The sequence below is a fragment of the Heptranchias perlo genome, unplaced genomic scaffold (assembly GCF_035084215.1).
Source record: "Heptranchias perlo isolate sHepPer1 unplaced genomic scaffold, sHepPer1.hap1 HAP1_SCAFFOLD_217, whole genome shotgun sequence".
In the NCBI taxonomy this organism is placed as follows: domain Eukaryota; kingdom Metazoa; phylum Chordata; class Chondrichthyes; order Hexanchiformes; family Hexanchidae; genus Heptranchias; species Heptranchias perlo.
The window spans coordinates 437,447-456,874 of NW_027139231.1; the positions used below are offsets into that span (position 1 = coordinate 437,447).

At 45.9% G+C, this 19,428-nt stretch overlaps 1 protein-coding gene across 1 annotated transcript in view; it reads right to left on the reverse strand.

Moving 5' to 3' along the window:
• LOC137310106 (DCC-interacting protein 13-beta-like) overlaps positions 1 to 19,428 on the reverse strand; it is a 91,025-nt gene that overhangs the window by 18,767 nt on the left and 52,830 nt on the right. Inside the window, exons 9-14 of the mRNA XM_067978065.1 lie at positions 18,901 to 18,983; positions 18,467 to 18,628; positions 7,623 to 7,811; positions 1,035 to 1,077; positions 879 to 935; positions 688 to 779 (exon numbers count right to left, since the gene is read on the reverse strand). Coding sequence (XP_067834166.1) covers positions 688 to 779; positions 879 to 935; positions 1,035 to 1,077; positions 7,623 to 7,811; positions 18,467 to 18,628; positions 18,901 to 18,983 — 626 coding nt within the window. The remainder of the gene's footprint in view (positions 1 to 687; positions 780 to 878; positions 936 to 1,034; positions 1,078 to 7,622; positions 7,812 to 18,466; positions 18,629 to 18,900; positions 18,984 to 19,428) is intronic.

Consider the following 19,428-nt stretch of genomic DNA (forward strand, 5'->3'; position numbering starts at 1 on the left):
TGACTCCCCACAAGCTGGGACATGGGTCAAGCAGTGGTGTTGCAGTTTCTGTAATATACAAGCCAAACCCCAGCTTGACCAAACCTCTGTCACCCCACTCCACCCTCAAGTCCAGCTCAACCATCATCCTTATCCTCAGTTACCTCCAGTGGCTCCGTCTCCCAGTGCAACAAGTTCAAAATCCATGTTCCTTTATGTAAATCCCTCCAGTAACCCTCACTCTACGGTAAAGTTTCCCTGAACCTCTGTCTCATCACTTCTCTGCCAACCTCTAAAAGCCTCCTTCAAACCTGTTTGACCAACACTTTTTGAAAACTCTTCTAATGCTTCCACCAGCACTCGGCCCATTGGGCCTTTATATTACTTTAAAAGTACCATACAAATGCAAAGTATTGTTGTAGTTTTAAAGACTATTTGCGATTTGCATCAGATAAAACTCAATTTTGAATGAAGAAAGCTGATCCTCTGACGTTTTCCCATAAATGTATTAACGATCGACTGCATTTTCCTCACTCAAGAGGATTTAATAAAATCACAAGTCTGAGTTGTACAGACTTTGTTACTTAATGATAATGTGGATTTGAAGTTTCAAACGGGTCAGAGACTGAATGTTTGCAGATGGTTACTGTGCATTAATCACCGTCAGACAGTAACTGATGAACCAATTCATCACACTTCACCTCTTACCTCTCAGGACGAAAACTTTCGTGTTTTTTCTGAAACGTGGATGTAGGTGTCACTGCTTCCACTGCTGTCCGGTTCAGCCTGATTGCAGTCGCCTAGCACACAAGAGAAAGCGAGTGTTAAGGCATGAACCTTGAACTACTGACATTTTAAGGCAAAATACAGCAACATTTATACAACAATAAAAAAGTTACCTCTGGGTTGTCAGTGAGGTAGATCTGTCTGGAAATATTATTGATGGTGCAAATCCACTATGATGGTAATAAACAGAAACAAGAAAAATTATGACAATTCTTACAGAAATCAACATAAAGCAAAGAGAAATTCCTGAATATAATTTAATTTGATACCTCTTCATACTCCTGCTTGCCTTCTGCTTGAAGGATAATGCCCCTAGAATATAACCATTAATGTATGAATGTACTGCACAGTTAAGCCCATTACTGAACAGTCCAATGGTTACACAACAGTGACATCCTCATTAGCACCAGATATGCCCCTGCTTCTTTTTGGTTATAAAATGTAACTCTCCTGCTCCCATTGCTGAGACAAACCTATTTTGGCTTCATCCATGTTGCATTAGTTGGACTAATTGGAAGATGTTGCACAGCCTTACACAACACGATCAGACACTTATCTAGAGTAGACGCTCAGTGACAGGAAATCTGTAATAAGTAGAATATAGTAACAACTAATTTGATACTCGTGTTTGTAGTTGGGTGACAGGACAGTAAAGTAATTCATTCTACAAATGGTAATGCAAAGTGAGGGTGACATTATAACACCGGAGCACGAGTACGTCCACAAGTTCAGCCTCATTTCACCCCCTCTAACACTGGAACTTTAAATTCAATTTACATCTGTTTCTTTTACAGGATTTTCCACTTTATATAATAGAAATGATTGAAGAAAGTGCTAATGGACTAATGGGTGAGGGCACACCAACTGACACTACACAGGCTGCAAATGTGAATAATAAGATTTTTGCCTCAGTTTTTACCAAGGAGGAGACAGGTAACTTACTTGATCAGGAAAGGGAACTAGAGGCTGTTGCAAAGGTGAGTTGTGACACTATTCACATTACCACCAGCACGGTTACTGAACAGCTATGTAAACTGAAGGTGAACAAATCTCAGGGGCTGGATAAGATGTATCCATGGATCCTTAAGGAAATAAAGGAGGAAATTGAAGGCACAAATCTTCCAGAAATCACTGAGTACTGGAGAGGTGCCTGGGGACTGGAGAAAGGCTGATGTTACTCCATTTTTTAAAAACGGTACCAAAAGTGACCTAGGAAACTACAGACCAGTGAGTATAAATCCTTATTAAAAATAAGATCATGTAGCAGCTGGATAGAAATAAAATCATAAAAGATATGGGTTGCCAATCTAATTTACTAGTTTTCTTCGAGGGTGTGACGAAGGAGCTCAACTGGGGTACGGCAGTGGACGTGGTGTACCTGGATTTCAGATACAATTCCTCTGGAAAGGCTAGTACTGAAAATAAAGAAAGCGGCAATCAGTGGAAATATTTCACAATGGATATGCAACTTGTTGACCAATGGAACCCAGAGGGTGGGGGTCCAGGGATTGTCACCAGCCTGAGAGAATGTTACCAGTGGGGTCCCACAATAAATGATCTGAAGCTAGGAGTCACAAGCACAGTGACTAAATTTGCAGATGATACAAAGCTAATGAAGGTGGTAGAGTCCAAAGCTGCACAGGATAAGCTACAGGAGGATTTCAATATACTCGGGAATTGGGCAGACAGATGGCAGATGGAATTCACTGTAGAGGGATGTAAAATGCTTCACATGGGGACAAAATATCCCCATGTGAAGCTATTACTTAAATGGAAAGAAAATAATCAATGAAAGAAATCTGGGGGTCCTGATTGACAATAAATTGAAGCTACTGCAACAATGCTCGGTGGCAGTGAGTAAAACAAATCAGATATTGAGATGCATTAAAAGGTCAATATTGAGCTGAAGTAGTGAGGTAATCCTGACACTTTATACATCATTGGTGCAAACACACTTAGAACACTGTGTACAGTTCTGGTCACCACAGTACAGAAAGGGTATTGCAGCGACTGAGAGGATGCAGAAGAACGTAACCAGATGTTTGAGGGGATGGAGGGATTGGATTATGAGTGATTATGTAAATTGGGCATGTTCTCACTGGAAAAGAAGGTTGAGAGATGGTATGGTTGCTATTTTTAGGATTCTAAAGGGACTGGATATAGAACAAGTTGTTTCACCTTGTCCAGAGCAGTAGAGCCAGAAGACACGGCCTGTGCTTGAAGGGGAGTATGTACAAAACTAATCCACGGAAACAATATTTCAGTGAACGAGTGGTCAATCTATGGAACAGGCTCCCTGGGGAGACGGTGAAACAGACAGTGTTGATTCATTCAAATGCAAATTAGAAAGGTTTCTTTCAGAAAATAATATTTTAGGTTACAGTATATGAGTAATTTAAGACATGACGTGGTGAGTGTAACAGGCTCGGGAGGAACAGGTGACTTTGGACCTATGGATCCCAAAGCTCTCCACCACTGGGGGTTTTCCTCACCTCATGTCTGGGTCTGTTGGAGACTCACTGATAGAGATTGATCGCTGTGATTAGTCAACAACTCCATTATCATTGGATCATGTGATTACCAGGATGATAGAAGGTGAACTAGATGGACCTTGGTCTTTTTTCAATTACCAATTTCTATGTTTCTAATTGTACGTGTTCAGCCCTGGTTTGAGGACTTCTACTTCTTCAAAACTGGATGAACAAACATTAGCAGAAACTGAGTAAAAAGTCTTGGTAAAGCTTTGTTAAGGTCATTGATGGTGAAGTCAAGAAAGAAAGAACAACGAACTTGCATTTATAAAGCGACTTTCACGACCTCAGGACGTCCCAAAGTGCTTTACAGCCAATGAAGTTCTTTTGAAGTGCAGTCACAGTTGTAATGTAGGAAACGGTGCTGCCAATTTCGCACAGCAAGATCCCACAAACAGCAATGCGATAATGACCAGCTAATCTGTTTTAGCGATGTTGGTTGATAGATAAATATTGGCCAGGACATCGGGGAGAACTCCCCTGCTCGTCACTGAAAAGTGCCATGGGGATGTTTTACGTCCAGCTGAGGGGGCAGACTGAGCCACAGCTGACACCAAGCAGCATACTCCAGCTCCACAGTCAAACTGAGAAGTGTTTCCTTACTGCATTGCCTTAACAAAACGACAGTGACTATTGTTCAAAATAATTCATTGGTTGTGAAGCTTTGGGATGTCCTGAGGAAGTAAAAGGTGCTATATAAATGCATGTTCTTTCTTACTCTGCCGTAGATTCTTGGCACCACTGAGTTTAATGAAAGGGAAGATTTCCAAGTTACATCACAGCAGTTAAAAGGCGACTTGTACTGGAAAAAACATGGGTATAGTAGGTATATCAGTTTAAAAGGACAGGAACGGATTCCCAGAGAGCAGTGGAAGTGAAAACCCTGCAATCTTTAAGAATCAAGTGCATGTTGCAATGGGGGGACTTTTAGGGTCAGTCTGGATGGATGGGCTGAGATGGGGCAGTGGCCTCCCCCATCCACAATTACCTTGTGATCGGTGAATGTGGTCCAGGAGGCTGAGGACACAGAAGGTGCACGATTCTCAGGAGGTACTGCCGAGCAGCAGAGGATTGCAGTCAGCCGCCTGGGCACAGGAGAGGGGGAACGTACGAGGTGCCTGGGCACAGGAGAGCGGGAACGTACGAGGTGCCTGGGCACAGGAGAGCGGGAACGTACGAGGTGCCTGGGCACAGGAGAGCGGGAACGTACGAGGTGCCTGGGCACAGGAGAGCGGGAACGTACGAGGTGCCTGGGCACAGGAGAGGGGGAACGTACGAGGTGCCTGGGCACAGGAGAGCGGGAACGTACGAGGTGCCTGGGCACAGGAGAGCGGGAACGTACGAGGTGCCTGGGCACAGGAGAGCGGGAACGTACGAGGTGCCTGGGCACAGGAGAGCGGGAACGTACGAGGTGCCTGGGCACAGGAGAGGGGGAACGTACGAGGTGCCTGGGCACAGGAGAGCGGGAACGTACGAGGTGCCTGGGCACAGGAGAGCGGGAACGTACGAGGTGCCTGGGCACAGGAGAGCGGGAACGTACGAGGTGCCTGGGCACAGGAGAGCGGGAACGTACGAGGTGCCTGGGCACAGGAGAGCGGGAACGTACGAGGTGCCTGGGCACAGGAGAGCGGGAACGTACGAGGTGCCTGGGCACAGGAGAGGGGGAATGTACGAGGTGCCTGGGCACAGCAAGCAGCTTGCGATCTAAGTGTGCTATCTGGTCCATGACGACTTGCAGGTAAATGAATCAAATAACAGGCAGTCACCACCAGCCTCCACTCTGATGTTTAGTTTTGGTAACCGATGTTCTCTTTTCTGCTCAATGACAGACAAGATATATTGAAATGGAGCTTCATGTTTTCAACTTTTTTTGCCCCCCCCCCCACCCGCCAAGAGTATTTCCCAGGAATTTTTCAGTCAATCTTTCCAAGTTCACAAAAACATGTGAAAATAGATAAGAAAAGTACGAGACACAAATGTGTGGTGGAAATCAGGGACAGACTGATGCTGCACTTCTATTTAAGTAATGTTAGAATTTAAATAGAGAAATGTTTAAATATTTCATTGTTTTTAAAAGGAGGCCATGAGCAGATTATCTTTGTTGAATCACTCAATCCCCATGATCTTTTCTTGGAGCTGCCCAGGTGGTGCTGGTACAAGTTATTCTTTGTGTTTATTAGAAAACACAGCGTGAGCCTCAGACTGCGCTTATGGACTGAGTCAGCTGGGAGAAAAAGGCCTTGAAAACCCTTCAGAAGATTCTATTTCAAATTGTGTTCCAGTCGCCAACTTTCCTTCGCAATCAATTAGCTGCAAGGGGAAACCATCGGGGCACGCCATTGGCTGATCAGGAAAACCAACGGGGCACGCCATTGGCTGATCAGGAAAACCAACGGGGCACGCCATTGGCTGATCAGGAAAACCAACGGGGCACGCCATTGGCTGATCAGGAAAACCAACGGGGCACGCCACTGGCTGATCAGGAAAACCAACAGGGCACGCCACTGGCCGATCAGGAAAACCAACAGGGCACGCCACTGGCTGATCAGGAAAACCAACAGGGCACGCCACTGGCTGATCAGGAAAACCAACAGGGCACGCCATTGGCTGATCAGGAAAACCAACAGGGCACGCCACTGGCTGATCAGGAAAACCAACAGGGCACGCCATTGGCTGATCAGGAAAACCAACAGGGCACGCCACTGGCTGATCAGGAAAACCAGTAATGCCCACTGTTGGCTGAATGCTAAAACCAAGAGCAAATGTATTTGGCTGGTTGGGAATTCCTGTGCATGTGATTAACTGAAGTTTTGAACAGCAGCTGTAAGCAACATCTCTACTTTATGAAGCTCATGGAATAAAAGGGGCAGTGGCAGCATGGATACAAAATTGTCGAAGTGACAGGAAACAGAGAGAAGTGGTGAACGGTTGTTTTTCGGACTGGAGGGAGGTGTACAGTGGTGTTCCCCAGGGGTCGGTGCTGGGACCACTGCTTTTCTTGATATATATTAATGACTTGGACTTGGGTGTACAGGGCACAATTTCAAAATTTGCAGATGACACAAAACTTGGAAGGACAGTGAACAGTGAGGAGGATAGTAATAGACTTCAAGAGGATATAGACAGGCTGGTGGAATGGGCGAACACATGGCAGATGAAATTTAATGCAGCGAAGTGATATATTTTGGCAGGAAGAACAAGGAGAGGCAATATAAACTAGAGGGTACAATTCTAAAGTGGGTGCAGGAACAGAGAGACAAATCTTTGAAAGTGGAAGGGCAGGTTGAGAAAGCGGTTAAAAAAGCATACGGGATCCTGGGCTTTATAAATAGAGGCATAGAGTACAAAAGCAAGGAAGTTATGATGAACCTTTATTAAACACTGGTTCAGCCACAACTGGAGTATTGTGTCCAATTCTGGGCAACTCATTTTAGGAAGGACGTGAAGGCCTTAGAGAGGGTGCAGAAAAGATTTACTAGAATGATTCCAGGGATGAGGGACTTCAGTTACGTGGATAGACTGGAGAAGCTGGGGTTGGTCTCCTTAGAGCAGAGAAGGTTGAGAGGAGATTTGACAGAAGTACTTAAAATCATGACGGTTTAGATAAAGTAAATAGAGAGAAACTGTTCCCACTGGCGGAAGGGTTGAGAACCAGAGGTCACGGATTTAAGGTGATTGGCAAAAGAACTAAAGGCGACATGAGGAAAAACTTTTTTTACGCAGCGAGTTGTTATGATCTGGAATACACTGCCTGAGGGGGTGGTGGATGCAGATTCAATTGTGGCTTTCAAAAAGGAATTGGATACATATTTGAAGGGAAAAAATTTGCAGGGCTGTGGGGAAAGAGCGGGGCAATGGAACTAACTGGGTTGCTCTTATAAAGAGCCGGCACAGGCTTGATGGGCTGAAAGGCCTCCTTCTGTGCTGCAACGATTCTATGACTAGAAAAGCTGAGGTTTGAAGCAGACAAAGAATTCAGGGTTTGTCACGGGTACAAGTAGGCAGCATACATCCATCACACTCCGAACATGACACTTTGGAAAAAAAAGTCAGTCATCTAAGTGCAGTCCAAAATTTACAAACTGTGATTGGCAACAGCATATAACTAAAATTACCCGTATTTCCCTATTTAAAGGTTAGCAGCTAAACATCACAACTCTTCTCAAGCCATAAGACTACCCATAAGCAACACCATTGGAGATCCTGCAGTATTAAAGTATAAATATTTAGTGTCATTGGAATAGAATCGGAGGAATGCTAATGCAGTAAAAATGACAACTTCAGTGGGGAACGTGGTGTAGGAGACGGGTTGCAGTAGCGACATACGTTTTGCCTGAAGGTGAAGTGATCTGGAAACAGTATCTTCTGTCCTCACAATCCACGGCCATGACAGAGCAATTGTCCAGGTCCAGGATCAGTCCTCCAGCCACTGCCCCTCGTGGCTGACACATCAGATTACCTCCTTGAGTAAAGAAGTACAACCTTTCCCAGGATGTAGACACCAGGCCTGTTTTACTAATGGGAAAAAGGGACAGAGAGATGGAATTATACCCGAGTTAACACATTGGGTAATATTTAGCAATAAAAATTCATTTTGTTTAAATTACACCAAATCATTATGCCAATCCTGGCAGTTGGTATATAGGTGACAGCTTGGCTCACCCTCAATATTGTACGGCTCGCCCCTTAACTGTAGGGTTGGTGCAAAGTGGGTTCTATCCCCACTGCTAAATGCAGCCTGAATTCAGAGGCAGCAGCTGACCTGATATCAGAGTGAAGTGAACTGAAACTCCCTACAGGACGCAGTCTCACTCCGGTTCGCTTCAATCAGTTCGGGCCTTCACACCCGATCACGGCTACCATGATTCTCACATCCAGTGACATTCCAACCGTTTCAAACAGATAGAAAGTTAGGTGGAGAGCTCCTGGGGAATTCCAGCTATCATGTTTGACTTTAGCTGGTGACACTTGTTACCATGACAACCAATAGGGTTTAGAAGTGCTATAATGAGGTGCAAACCAAAACCAATGTAATCATTGAGGAGTATTTTGGAGACCTGAAGTACTAACTCTTATTACCTGGATCACTCGTATTTCATTTTGCAGTACACCAGAGATGTCCAAAATAGTCATGGTTTGTCCATAATATCACACTTAGCCTGCAAAGAATCATGTCTGCTCCCAGGAGGGGCATTGTGGGAGAGGAGCCGAGCCGAGCGGAGGGAGCGTCCGATAAAAGGCGGGATTTCAGAGCGCTGAGAGGAGCCGAGCGGAGCTGCGACCGAGTTCGAAGTGACGTCAGGAATCAGATCGGGACGCGACACAGGGGAGGCACCTGATTGGTGAGTAGGTTCAGGTGAGTATTTCTACTTATCGACAGTAACTAAAGTAAAAGGAAAGGGAAGGTCTGCAGGTCTTATAGGAAGTAGCGTTTATTTTTTAGTGAATCAAGGTCCCTAGTGTAGTTAACATTCTCTAAATTGAGAACAATTTAAAGGAGTAAACTCCTTAAAGGGAGTGGTAAGTAGTTTTTCTTTCCTTTTTTTTTCTCTTGACATTGTAGTTGTTCTTAAGCTAATTTAAGGGTTAAGTCATGGCAGGAGATCCCAGGGCCGTGTCATGTTCCTCTTGTGGGATGTGGGAATTCAGGGCTCCTTCCTGTATCCCTGATTCCTTCACCTGCGGGAAGTGTGTCCAGCTGCAGCTATTGTTTGACCGCTTGACGGCTCTGGAGCTGCGGATGGACTCAATTTGGAGCATCCGCGATGCTGAGAAAGTCGTGGATAGCACGTTCAGTGAGTTGGTCACACCGCAGATAAAAATTACTGAGGGAGATAGTGAATGGGTGACCAACAGACGGAGGAAGAGTAGGAAGGCAGTGCAGGGGTCCCCTGCGGTCATCTCCCTCCAAAACAGGTATACCGTTTTGGATACTGTTGGGGGAGATGGCTCACCAGGGGAAGGTGGCAGTGGCCAGGTTCATGGCACCGTGGCTGGCTCTGCTGCACAGGAGGGCAGGAAAAAGAGTGGCAGAGCTATAGTGATAGGGGACTCGATTGTAAGGGGAATAGACAGGCGTTTCTGCGGACGCAACCGAGACTCCAGGATGGTATGTTGCCTCCCTGGTGCAAGGGTCAAGGATGTCTCGGAGCGGCTGCAGGACATTCTGGAGGGGGAGGGTGAACAGCCAGTTGTCGTGGTGCATATAGGCACCAACGATATAGGTAAAAAACAGGATGAGGTCCTACAAGCTGAATTTAGGGAGTTAGGAGTTAAACTAAAGAGTAGGACCTCAAAGGTAGTAATCTCAGGATTGCTACCAGTGCCACGGGCTAGTCAGAGTAGGAATGACAGGATAGCTAAGATGAATACGTGGCTTGAGAGATGGTGCAAGAGGGAGGGATTCAAATTCCTGGGCCATTGGAACCGGTTCTGGGGGAGGTGGGACCAGTACAAATTGGACGGTCTGCATCTGGGCAGGACTGGAACCAATGTCCTAGGGGGAGTGTTTGCCAGTGCTGTTGGGGAGGGTTTAAACTAATGTGGCAGGGGGATGGGAACCGATGCAGGAAGTCAGTGGGAAATAAAGTGGTGACAGAAACAAAAGGCAGTAAGGGAGAGTGTACAGAACATGACCGGACAGATGGTCTGAGAAAGCAGGGCAAAGACCAAGGGAAGTCTAGATTAAACTGCATTTATTTCAATGCAAGAAGTCTGATGGGCAAGGCAGGTGAACTCAGGGCATGGATGGGTACATGGGACTGGGATGTTATAGCTATTACTGAAACATGGCTAAGGGAGGGGCAGGACTGGCAGCTCAATGTTCCAGGGTACAGATGCTATAGGAAAGATAGAGCAGGAGGTAAGAGAGGAGGGGGAGTTGCGTTCTTGATTCGGGAGAACATCACGGCAGTAGTGAGAGGGGATATATCCGAGGGTTCGCCCACTGAGTCTATATGGGTAGAACTGAAAAATAAGAAGGGAGAGATCACTTTGATAGGATTGTACTACAGACCCCCAAATAGTCAACGGGAAATTGAGGAGCAAATATGTAAGGAGATTACAGACAGCTGCAAGAAAAATAGGGTGGTAATAGTAGGGGACTTTAACTTTCCCAACATTGACTGGGACAGCCATAGCATTAGGGGCTTGGATGGAGAGAAATTTGTTGAGTGTATTCAGGAGGAATTTCTCATTCAGTATGTGGATGGCCCGACTAGAGAGGGGGCAAAACTTGACCTCCTCTTGGGAAATAAGGAAGGGCAGGTGACAGAAGTGTTAGTGAGGGATCACTTTGGGACCAGTGATCATAATTCCATTAGTTTTAAGATAGCTATGGAGAAGGATAGGTCTGGCCCAAAAGTTAAAATTCTAAATTGGGGAAAGGCCAATTTTGATGGTATTAGACAGGAACTTTCAGAAGTTGATTGGGAGAGTCTGTTGGCAGGCAAAGGGACGTCTGGTAAGTGGGAGGCTTTCAAAAGTGTGTTAACCAGGGTTCAGGGTAAGCACATTCCTTATAAAGTGAAGGGCAAGGCTGGTAGAAGTAGGGAACCTTGGATGACTCGGGAGATTGAGGCACTAGTCAAAAAGAAGAAGGAGGCATATGACATGCATAGGCAGCTGGGATCAAGTGGATCCCTTGAAGAGTATAGAGATTGCCGGAGTAGAGTTAAGAGAGAAATCAGGAGGGCAAAAAGGGGATATGAGATTGCTTTGGCAGATCAGGCAAAGGTGAATCCAAAGAGCTTCTACAAATACATAAAGGGCAAAAGGGTAACTAGGGAGAGAGTAGGGCCTCTTAAGGATCAACAAGGTCATCTATGTGCGGAACCACAAGAGATGGGTGAGATCCTGAATGAATATTTCACATCGGTATTTACGGTTGAGAAAGGCATGGATGTTAGGGAACTTGGGGAAATAAATAGTGATGTCTTGAGGAGTGTACATATTACAGAGAGGGAGGTGCTGGAAGTCTTAACGCGCATCAAGGTAGATAAATCTCCGGGACCTGATGAAATGTATCCCAGGACGTGAAGGGAGGTTAGGGAGGAAATTGCGGGTCCCCTAGCAGAGATATTTGAATCATCCACCGCTACAGGTGAGGTGCCTGAAGATTGGAGGGTAGCAAATGTTGTGCCTTTGTTTAAGAAGGGCGGCAGGGAAAAGCCTGAGAACTACAGACCAGTGAGCCTGACATCTGTAGTGGGTAAGTTGTTAGAGGGTATTCTGAGGGACAGGATCTACAGGCATTTGGAGAGGCAGGGACTAATTAGGAACAGTCAGCATGGTTTTGTGAGAGGAAAATCATGTCTCACGAATTTGATTGAGTTTTTTGAAGGGGTAACCAAGAAGATAGATGAGGGCTGTGCAGTAGACGTGGTCTACATGGACTTCAGCAAAGCATTTGACAAGGTACCGCATGGTAGGTTGTTACATAAGGTTAAATCTCATGGGATCCAAGGTGAGGTAGCCAATTGGATACAAAATTGGCTTGACGACAGAAGACAGAGGGTGGTTGTAGAGGGTTGTTTTTCAAACTGGATGCCTGTGTCCAGCGGTGTGCCTCAGGGATCGGTGCTGGGTCCGCTGTTATTTGTTATTTATATTAATGATTTGGATGAGAATTTAGGAGGCATGGTTAGTAAGTTTGCAGATGACACCAAGATTGGTGGCATTGTGGACAGTGAAGAAGGTTATCTAGGATTGCAACGGGATCTTGATAAATTGGGCCAGTGGGCCGATGAATGGCAGATGGAGTTTAATTTAGATAAATGTGAGGTGATGCATTTTGGTAGATCGAATCGGGCCAGGACCTACTCCGTTAATGGTAGGGCGTTGGGGAGAGTTATAGAACAAAGAGATCTAGGAGTACAGATTCATAGCTCCTTGAAAGTGGAGTCACAGGTGGATAGGGTGGTGAAGAAGGCATTCAGCATGCTAGGTTTCATTGGTCAGAACATTGAATGCAGGAGTTGGGATGTCTTGTTGAAGTTGTACAGGGCATTGGTGAGGCCACACTTGGAGTACTGTGTACAGTTCTGGTCACCCTATTATAGAAAGGATATTATTAAACTAGAAAGAGTGCAGAAAAGATTTACTAGGATGCTACCGGGACTTGATGGTTTGACTTACAGGGAGAGGTTCGACAGACTGGGACTTTTTTCCCTGGAGAGCAGGAGGTTAAGGGGTGATCTTATCGAAGTCTATAAAATAATGAGGGGCATAGATAAGGTCGATAGTCAAAATCTTTTCCCAAAGGTAGGGGAGTCTATAACGAGGGGGCATAGATTTAAGGTGAGAGGGGAGAGATACAAAAGGGTCCAGAGGGGCAATTTTTTCACTCAAAGGGTGGTGAGTGTCTGGAACGAGCTGCCAGAGGCAGTAGTAGAGGCGGGTACAATTTTGTCTTTTAAAAAGCATTTGGACAGTTACATGGGTAAGATGGGTATGGAGGGATATGGGCCAAGTGCAGGCAATTGGGACTAGCTTAGTGGTATAAACTGGGCGACATGGACATGTTGGGCCGAAGGGCCTGTTTCCATGTTGTAACTTCTATGATTCTATGATTCTATGACATTAATATTGAAGTGACTCAAGTTAACATCACACAATATCTGCACATTGACTGAGTAATATCCTCTATTTTTGGATGGCATGGCTTGGTCTGACTGAGCTTGAATGGGTACGTGTGGTTTTTAAAAATTTGTTCATGGGATGTGGGCGTTGCTGGCAGGGCCAGCATTTATTGCCCATCCCTAATTGCACTTGAGAAGGTGGTGGTGAGCCGCCTTCTTGAACCGCTGCAGTCCGTGTGGTGAAGGTTCTCCCACAGTGCTGTTAGGTAGGGAGTTCCAGGATTTTGACCCAGCGACGATGAAGGAATGGCGATATATTTCCAAGTTGGGATGGTGTGTGACTTGGAGGGGAACATGCAGGCGGTGTTGTTCCCATGTGCCTGCTGCCCTTGTCCTTCTAGGTGGTAGAGGTCGCGGGTTTGGGAGGTGCTGTCGAAGAAGCCTTGGCGAGTTGCTGCAGTGCATCCTGTGGATGGTACACACTGCAGCCACAGTGCGCCGGTGGTGAAGGGAGTGAATGTTTAGGGTGGTGGATGGGGTGCCAATCAAGCGGGTTGCTTTGTCCTGGATGGTGTCGAGCTTCTTGAGTGTTGTTGGGAGCTGCACTCATCTCGGCAAATGGAGATCATTCCATCACAATCCTGACTTGCGCCTTGTAGATGATGGAAAGGCTTTGGGGAGTCAGGAGGTGAGTCACTCGCCACAGAATACCCAGCCTCTGACCTGCTCTTGTAGCCACAGTATTTATATGGCTGGTCCAGTTCAGTTTCGGGTCAATGGTGACCCCCAGGATGTTGATGGTGGGGGATTCGGTGATGGTAATGCCGTTGAATGTCAAAGGGTGGTGATCAGACTCTCTCTTGTTGGAGATGGTCATTGCCTGGCAATTATCTGGTGCGAATGTTACTTGCCACTTATCAGCCCAAGCCTGGATGTTGTCCAGGTCTTGCTGCATGCGGGCATGGATTGCTTCATTATCTGAGAGATTGCAAATGGAACTGAACAGTCCTGGGACTGAGATGATTGGCCTCCAACAACCACTACCATCTTCCTTTCTGCTCGGTATGACTCCAGCCACTGGAGAGTTCTCCCCCGATTCCCAGTGACTTCAATTTTACTAGGGCTCCTTGGTGCCACACTCGGTAAAATGCTGCCTTGATGTCAAGGGCAGTCACTCTCACCTCACCTCTGGAATTCAGCTCTTTTGTCCATATTTGGATCAAGGCTGTAATGAGGTCTGGAGCCGAGTGGTCCTGGCGGAACCCAAACTGAGCATCGGTGAGCAGGTTATTGATGAGTAAGTGCCGCTTGATAACACTGTCGACGACACCTTCCATCACTTTGCTGATGATTGAGAGTAGACTGATGGGGCGGTAATTGGCCGGATTGGATTTGTCCTGCTTTTTGTGGAGAGGACAATTTTCCACATTGTCGGGTAGAGTGGAATCGATGATGCTCTGCACCCAACTTTACTATAAGTGATGTGAAAATCCTGGACATACGAAAAGGACTCAAAGTCACTCTATCCTTAGGGTTAGATACAAATAGATTGGAAACAGGCTAATGTGGTCACCATCTTCAAAAAGGGTGACAAAACAGACACAGGCAACTAGAGGCCCAGTAAGTCTGACTTCCATTCCATGTAAAATAATGGAATCAAATATCAGGAGTAAACTTGACGATTACCTGTACAATGATAACAGCAGTCAGCATGGATTCAGAAAGGAAAGATCTTGCTGACCAACTTCCTTGAGTTATTTGAGGAAGTAACAACACAATTAGACTGTGGAAAGCTCTAAGAAATGGTGCACCTAGATTTCCAAATTTGAAAGACTAGTTGTTAAACTAAGGCCATTAGTTAGTCAAAGCTGTAGGGACCAAAGGAAATGGATAAGAAGATGGCTGAGGATTGAAGACAAATGGGTACATGTTGTAGGTGTTATTTCGGGCTGGGGGGGGGGGGGGCGCAATATCTGCAGGGTGCCCCAAGGATCGGTGTTGGGGCCGCGAGTTTCTAATTTACGTTAATGATATGGAATCAGAAACTCAATAAAAACTGAACAAATTTGATGATTCCAAACTAGGAAGGATAGTGGAAGTGAAGGAGGCAGCTCAGAAATTATAGAATGAATGGGCAAAACAATGGCAGGTGAGATTTAATGCAGACAAGTGTAAAGTACTGCACATAGGACGGAAAAATGGTGAGACTTGTAGCCCATGACTGGTGTTGAACTAGCTACCGATGAACTTGAAAGAGATCTAGGAGTCAACACGTTCAAACAATCCAGAGCAGTGATCAACAAAGCCAATGGAAGATTGAGCTACATAGCTGAACAGTCAAATACAAGTCAGAGGTAGTCATGATCAAACTGTAGAGAGCTCTGGTCAGACCGTCCTTGAGCACTGCGACCAGTTCTGGTCAGACCGTCCTTGAGCACTGCGACCAGTTCTGGTCAGACCCATCTTGAGCACTGCGACCAGTTCTGGTCAGACCCATCTTGAGCACTGCGACCAGTTCTGGTCAGACCGTCCTTGAGCACTGCGACCAGTTCTGGTCAGACCGTCCTTGAGCACTGCGACCAGTTCTGGTCAGACCCATCTTGAGCACTGCGACCAGTTCTGGTCAGACCGTCCTTGAGCACTGCGACCAGTTCTGGTCAGACCGTCCTTGAGCACTGCGACCAGTTCTGGTCAGACCGTCCTTGAGCACTGCGACCAGTTCTGGTCAGACCGTCCTTGAGCACTGCGACCAGTTCTGGTCAGACCGTCCTTGAGCACTGCGACCAGTTCTGGTCAGACCGTCCTTGAGCACTGCGACCAGTTCTGGTCAGACCGTCCTTGAGCACTGCGACCAGTTCTGGTCAGACCGTCCTTGAGCACTGCGACCAGTTCTGGTCAGACCGTCCTTGAGCACTGCGACCAGTTCTGGTCAGACCGTCCTTGACTTCTGGTCACTGTGACACAAGGGAGACATCCAAGAACTCGAGACAGTGAGGAGAAGAGTCACCCGGCTGATCTCTAGTGTCAGGGGTCTGAATTACGCTGAAAGGCTGGAGACATTTGGGCTTTTCAGCCATGAAACGACAAGTCTAAGAGGTGATCTTTTAGCGATATAAGGGAGATGACAGTATGGAAAAAGTAAATTGCATGAATAGGACAAGGAAATGCAGGTTCAAACTAGTAAAAGGCAAATTTAGAACGAATATCAGTAAGTTTTTCTTCCAATAAAGAATGATTAAAACATGGAATGGAGTTGCAGATAGAATAGTGGAGGTGAAACCCTAGAATCGGTTAGATGCTACAATGGGGAGGTTTTGTATGGATGGATGAACAAAGATGGCCTTCCTCATCCACAATCATCTTGCAAAGCCATGCTGCTGTGGCTCAGTGATAAAATACACAGTGAGCGTGCAGCTTCGCACAGCGGCAGTGACAATCTGGATGCATCGATATGTCAAAGAACGACGGACTCCTGTCAAATTCCCCTGAGCAGGTTGAAGAGGTGTGATCATTTTAATGAACAGAGAGTGCTGTACTCATGGTGGATTGCCCTGCAACATCTCCCTGCTGTCACATGCAAGGAGCTGCTCCTCAGGGGTAGATATATTCCCATAGGTGTATGATGCCAGAGACTGAGGGTTCTGTGCAGTCTGGGCCCCCCGTGTTTATACACTAAATACAATAACAATGCTGCTCACTGTGTGAATTGTGCAGCATTTAATACGCTCCCACTACTTTTACTCCAGTTCAAAGTGACTGATTTCAGTAGGAACCTGTGTAGGTTGGTGCCGGTGCTACTGGCCGTTACAAGCTTGAAATTGGCCCCCCAAAATTCCTGCGAACGATTTTAGCTCCAATGGAAAGCCTCCATGCCTGACGATAATTTAAACAAGTTCCAGCCCCACCCTTACCGCTCACCCCATTAAAATCGGGCCTTTTTTTAAGCTGTGATGAAAGAGCTGAACATGCACCCACAGTGACACACTCTGCTGCCGAATCAATGTCTACGGTTCCCTGACAGCAGTGGGCACCAGGACAAGAACCTCGCAGGCAAATTAGCCCCAATATGCTTCTAAATGCCACTTCCAGATTTCCAATGCGTCCGTGTGTCTCACCCCTCCATGTCGCTCCTGATCAGCCTCATAAAATACTGTGGCTCCCACTCTCATGGCTTTCTTTGTACCCTTTAAAACAGTCTATTCCTTTTAGTGGGAACAGACCAATTCTGCACCCAGCAGAAGGCTGGGATAGAACCCGTGCTTCCCAGTGTCAGTCACTAGTTCACTTACTTCCTCTCTCAATGACAGATAGGAGCTGTCAGATCAGGAAAGGCATAGATGGGCAGCAGGCCAAGCATAGGATGGGCATTCTGTCTAATTATATGACAATTACATGGCTTATCATCAAGATTGCGGCCCATGGAATACCATGCAACATGGTACAGAATTGGCTACGGGACAGGAAAGAGTAGTGGTGAACAGTTGTTTTTCGGACTGGAGGGAGGTGTACAGTGGTGTTCCCCAGGGGTCGGTACTAGGACCACTGCTTTTCTGGATATATATTAATGACTTGGGTGTACAGGGCACAATTTCAAAATTTGCAGATGGCACAAAACTTGGAATTGTAGTGAACAGTGAGGAGGATAGTGATAGACTTCAAGAGGATATGGCATGGGCGGACACATGGCAGATGAAATTTAATGCAGAAAAATGCGAAGTGATACATGTCGGTAGGAAGAAAGAGAGGCAATATAAACTAGAGGGCACAACTCTAAAAGGGGTACAGGAACAGAGGGATCTGGGGGTGTACGTGCACAAATTGAAGGTGGCAGGGCAGATTCAGAAAGTGACTAAAAAAGTATACGGGATCCTGGGCTTAATAAATAGAGGCATAGAGTACAAAAGGATGGAAGTCATGATGAACCTTTATAAAATATTGGTTCGGCCACAACTGGAGTATTGTGTCCAGTTCTGGGCACCGCACGTCAGGAAAGATGTGAAGGCCTTAGAGAGGGTGTAGAAGAGATTTACTAGAATGAATCCAGGGATGAGGGACTTTAGTTACGTGGATAGACTGGAGAAGCTGGGGTTGTTCTCCTTGGAACAGAGAAGGTTGAGAGGAGATTTGATCGAGGTGTTCAAAATCATGAAGGGTCTAGACCGAGTAGATAGAGAGAAACTGTTCCCATTGGCAGAGGGGTCAAGAACCAGAGGACATAGATTTAAGGTGAGTGGCAAAAGAACCAAAGGTGACATGAGGAAAAACTGTTTTACCCAGCCAGTGGTTAGGATCTGGAATGCACTGCCCGAGGGGGTGGTGGAGGCAAATTCAATCATGGTCTTCAAAAGGGAACTGGATAAATACTTGAAAGGAAAAAATTTGAAGGGCTACGGGGAAAGGGCGGGGGAGCGGGACTAGCTGGATCGCTCTTGCATAGAGCCGGCACGGACTCAATGGGCCGAATGGCCTCCTTCCATGCTGTAACCTTTCTATGATTCTATGACACACGCACGCCCACGCACATATGTAACAGCCTAAAATTTACAAATAAACATCTTTAGGATCAACAAAAGGAAAATGTAATGCCCTTACCTTCGAATATTCAGGTAGCCAGCCTTTTGAAGGAGGTTCCTGTTAGCTGGTTTGGATGCAGCAGTGTTGTTATCAGGGATATAGATGGTCTCATTGGCTAACAGCAGCTCCTGCTGGGCCAATCTCATACTTTCAGCATCCGTGTCCAGTTGCCCTTGGATGCTGTATTAGATAATGTACAACTCTCACATTTAGTGCAGTGGACAGTTTCAACAGGAGACACTATACTTTAAATATTTGACAGTAACTATGAAGGATTCCTCTTTAATAAATGAAAGAAGAAGTTTTGTTACATTCAACAGATTTAAGCCATTTGTTGAATATCTCCTCTCTGAAAACTATAAAACCACCGTGAGGGATAAACCCCTGGAACCAGAAAAGTAAAAACGATTAAACATTATACTTGTAGTTGTCGGAAAGGATAATTTTCTAACCTTTGAACCATGGTTGCAACAGAAGACAAAAATTCCTCCAGTTTCTTAGAAAACATCTCCACTCCCATCTTGAAAAAGTTGATCTGAAATACACAAGAAGGTGAGGGGTGAATTCTCAAGTTTCAAATGTTCTGTGCTTAAAGACTGGATTGGTGAGACCGCACCTGGAATACTGCATACAGTTTTGGTCTCCATACTTAAGAAAAGACATACTTGCTCTCAAGGCAGTACAAAGAAGGTTCACCCGGTTAATCCCGGGGATGAGGGGGTGAACATATGAGGAGAGGTTGAGTAGATTGGGACTCTACTCATTGGAGTTCAGAAGAATGAGAGGCGATCTTATTGAAACATATAAGATTGTGAAGGGTCTTGATCGGGTGGATGCGGTAAGGATGTTCCCAAGGATGGGTGAAACTAGAACTAGGGGGCATAATCTTAGAATAAGGGGCTGCTCTTTCAAAACTGAGATGAGGAGAAACTTCTTCACTCAGAGGGTAGTAGGTCTGTGGAATTTGCTGCCCCAGGAAG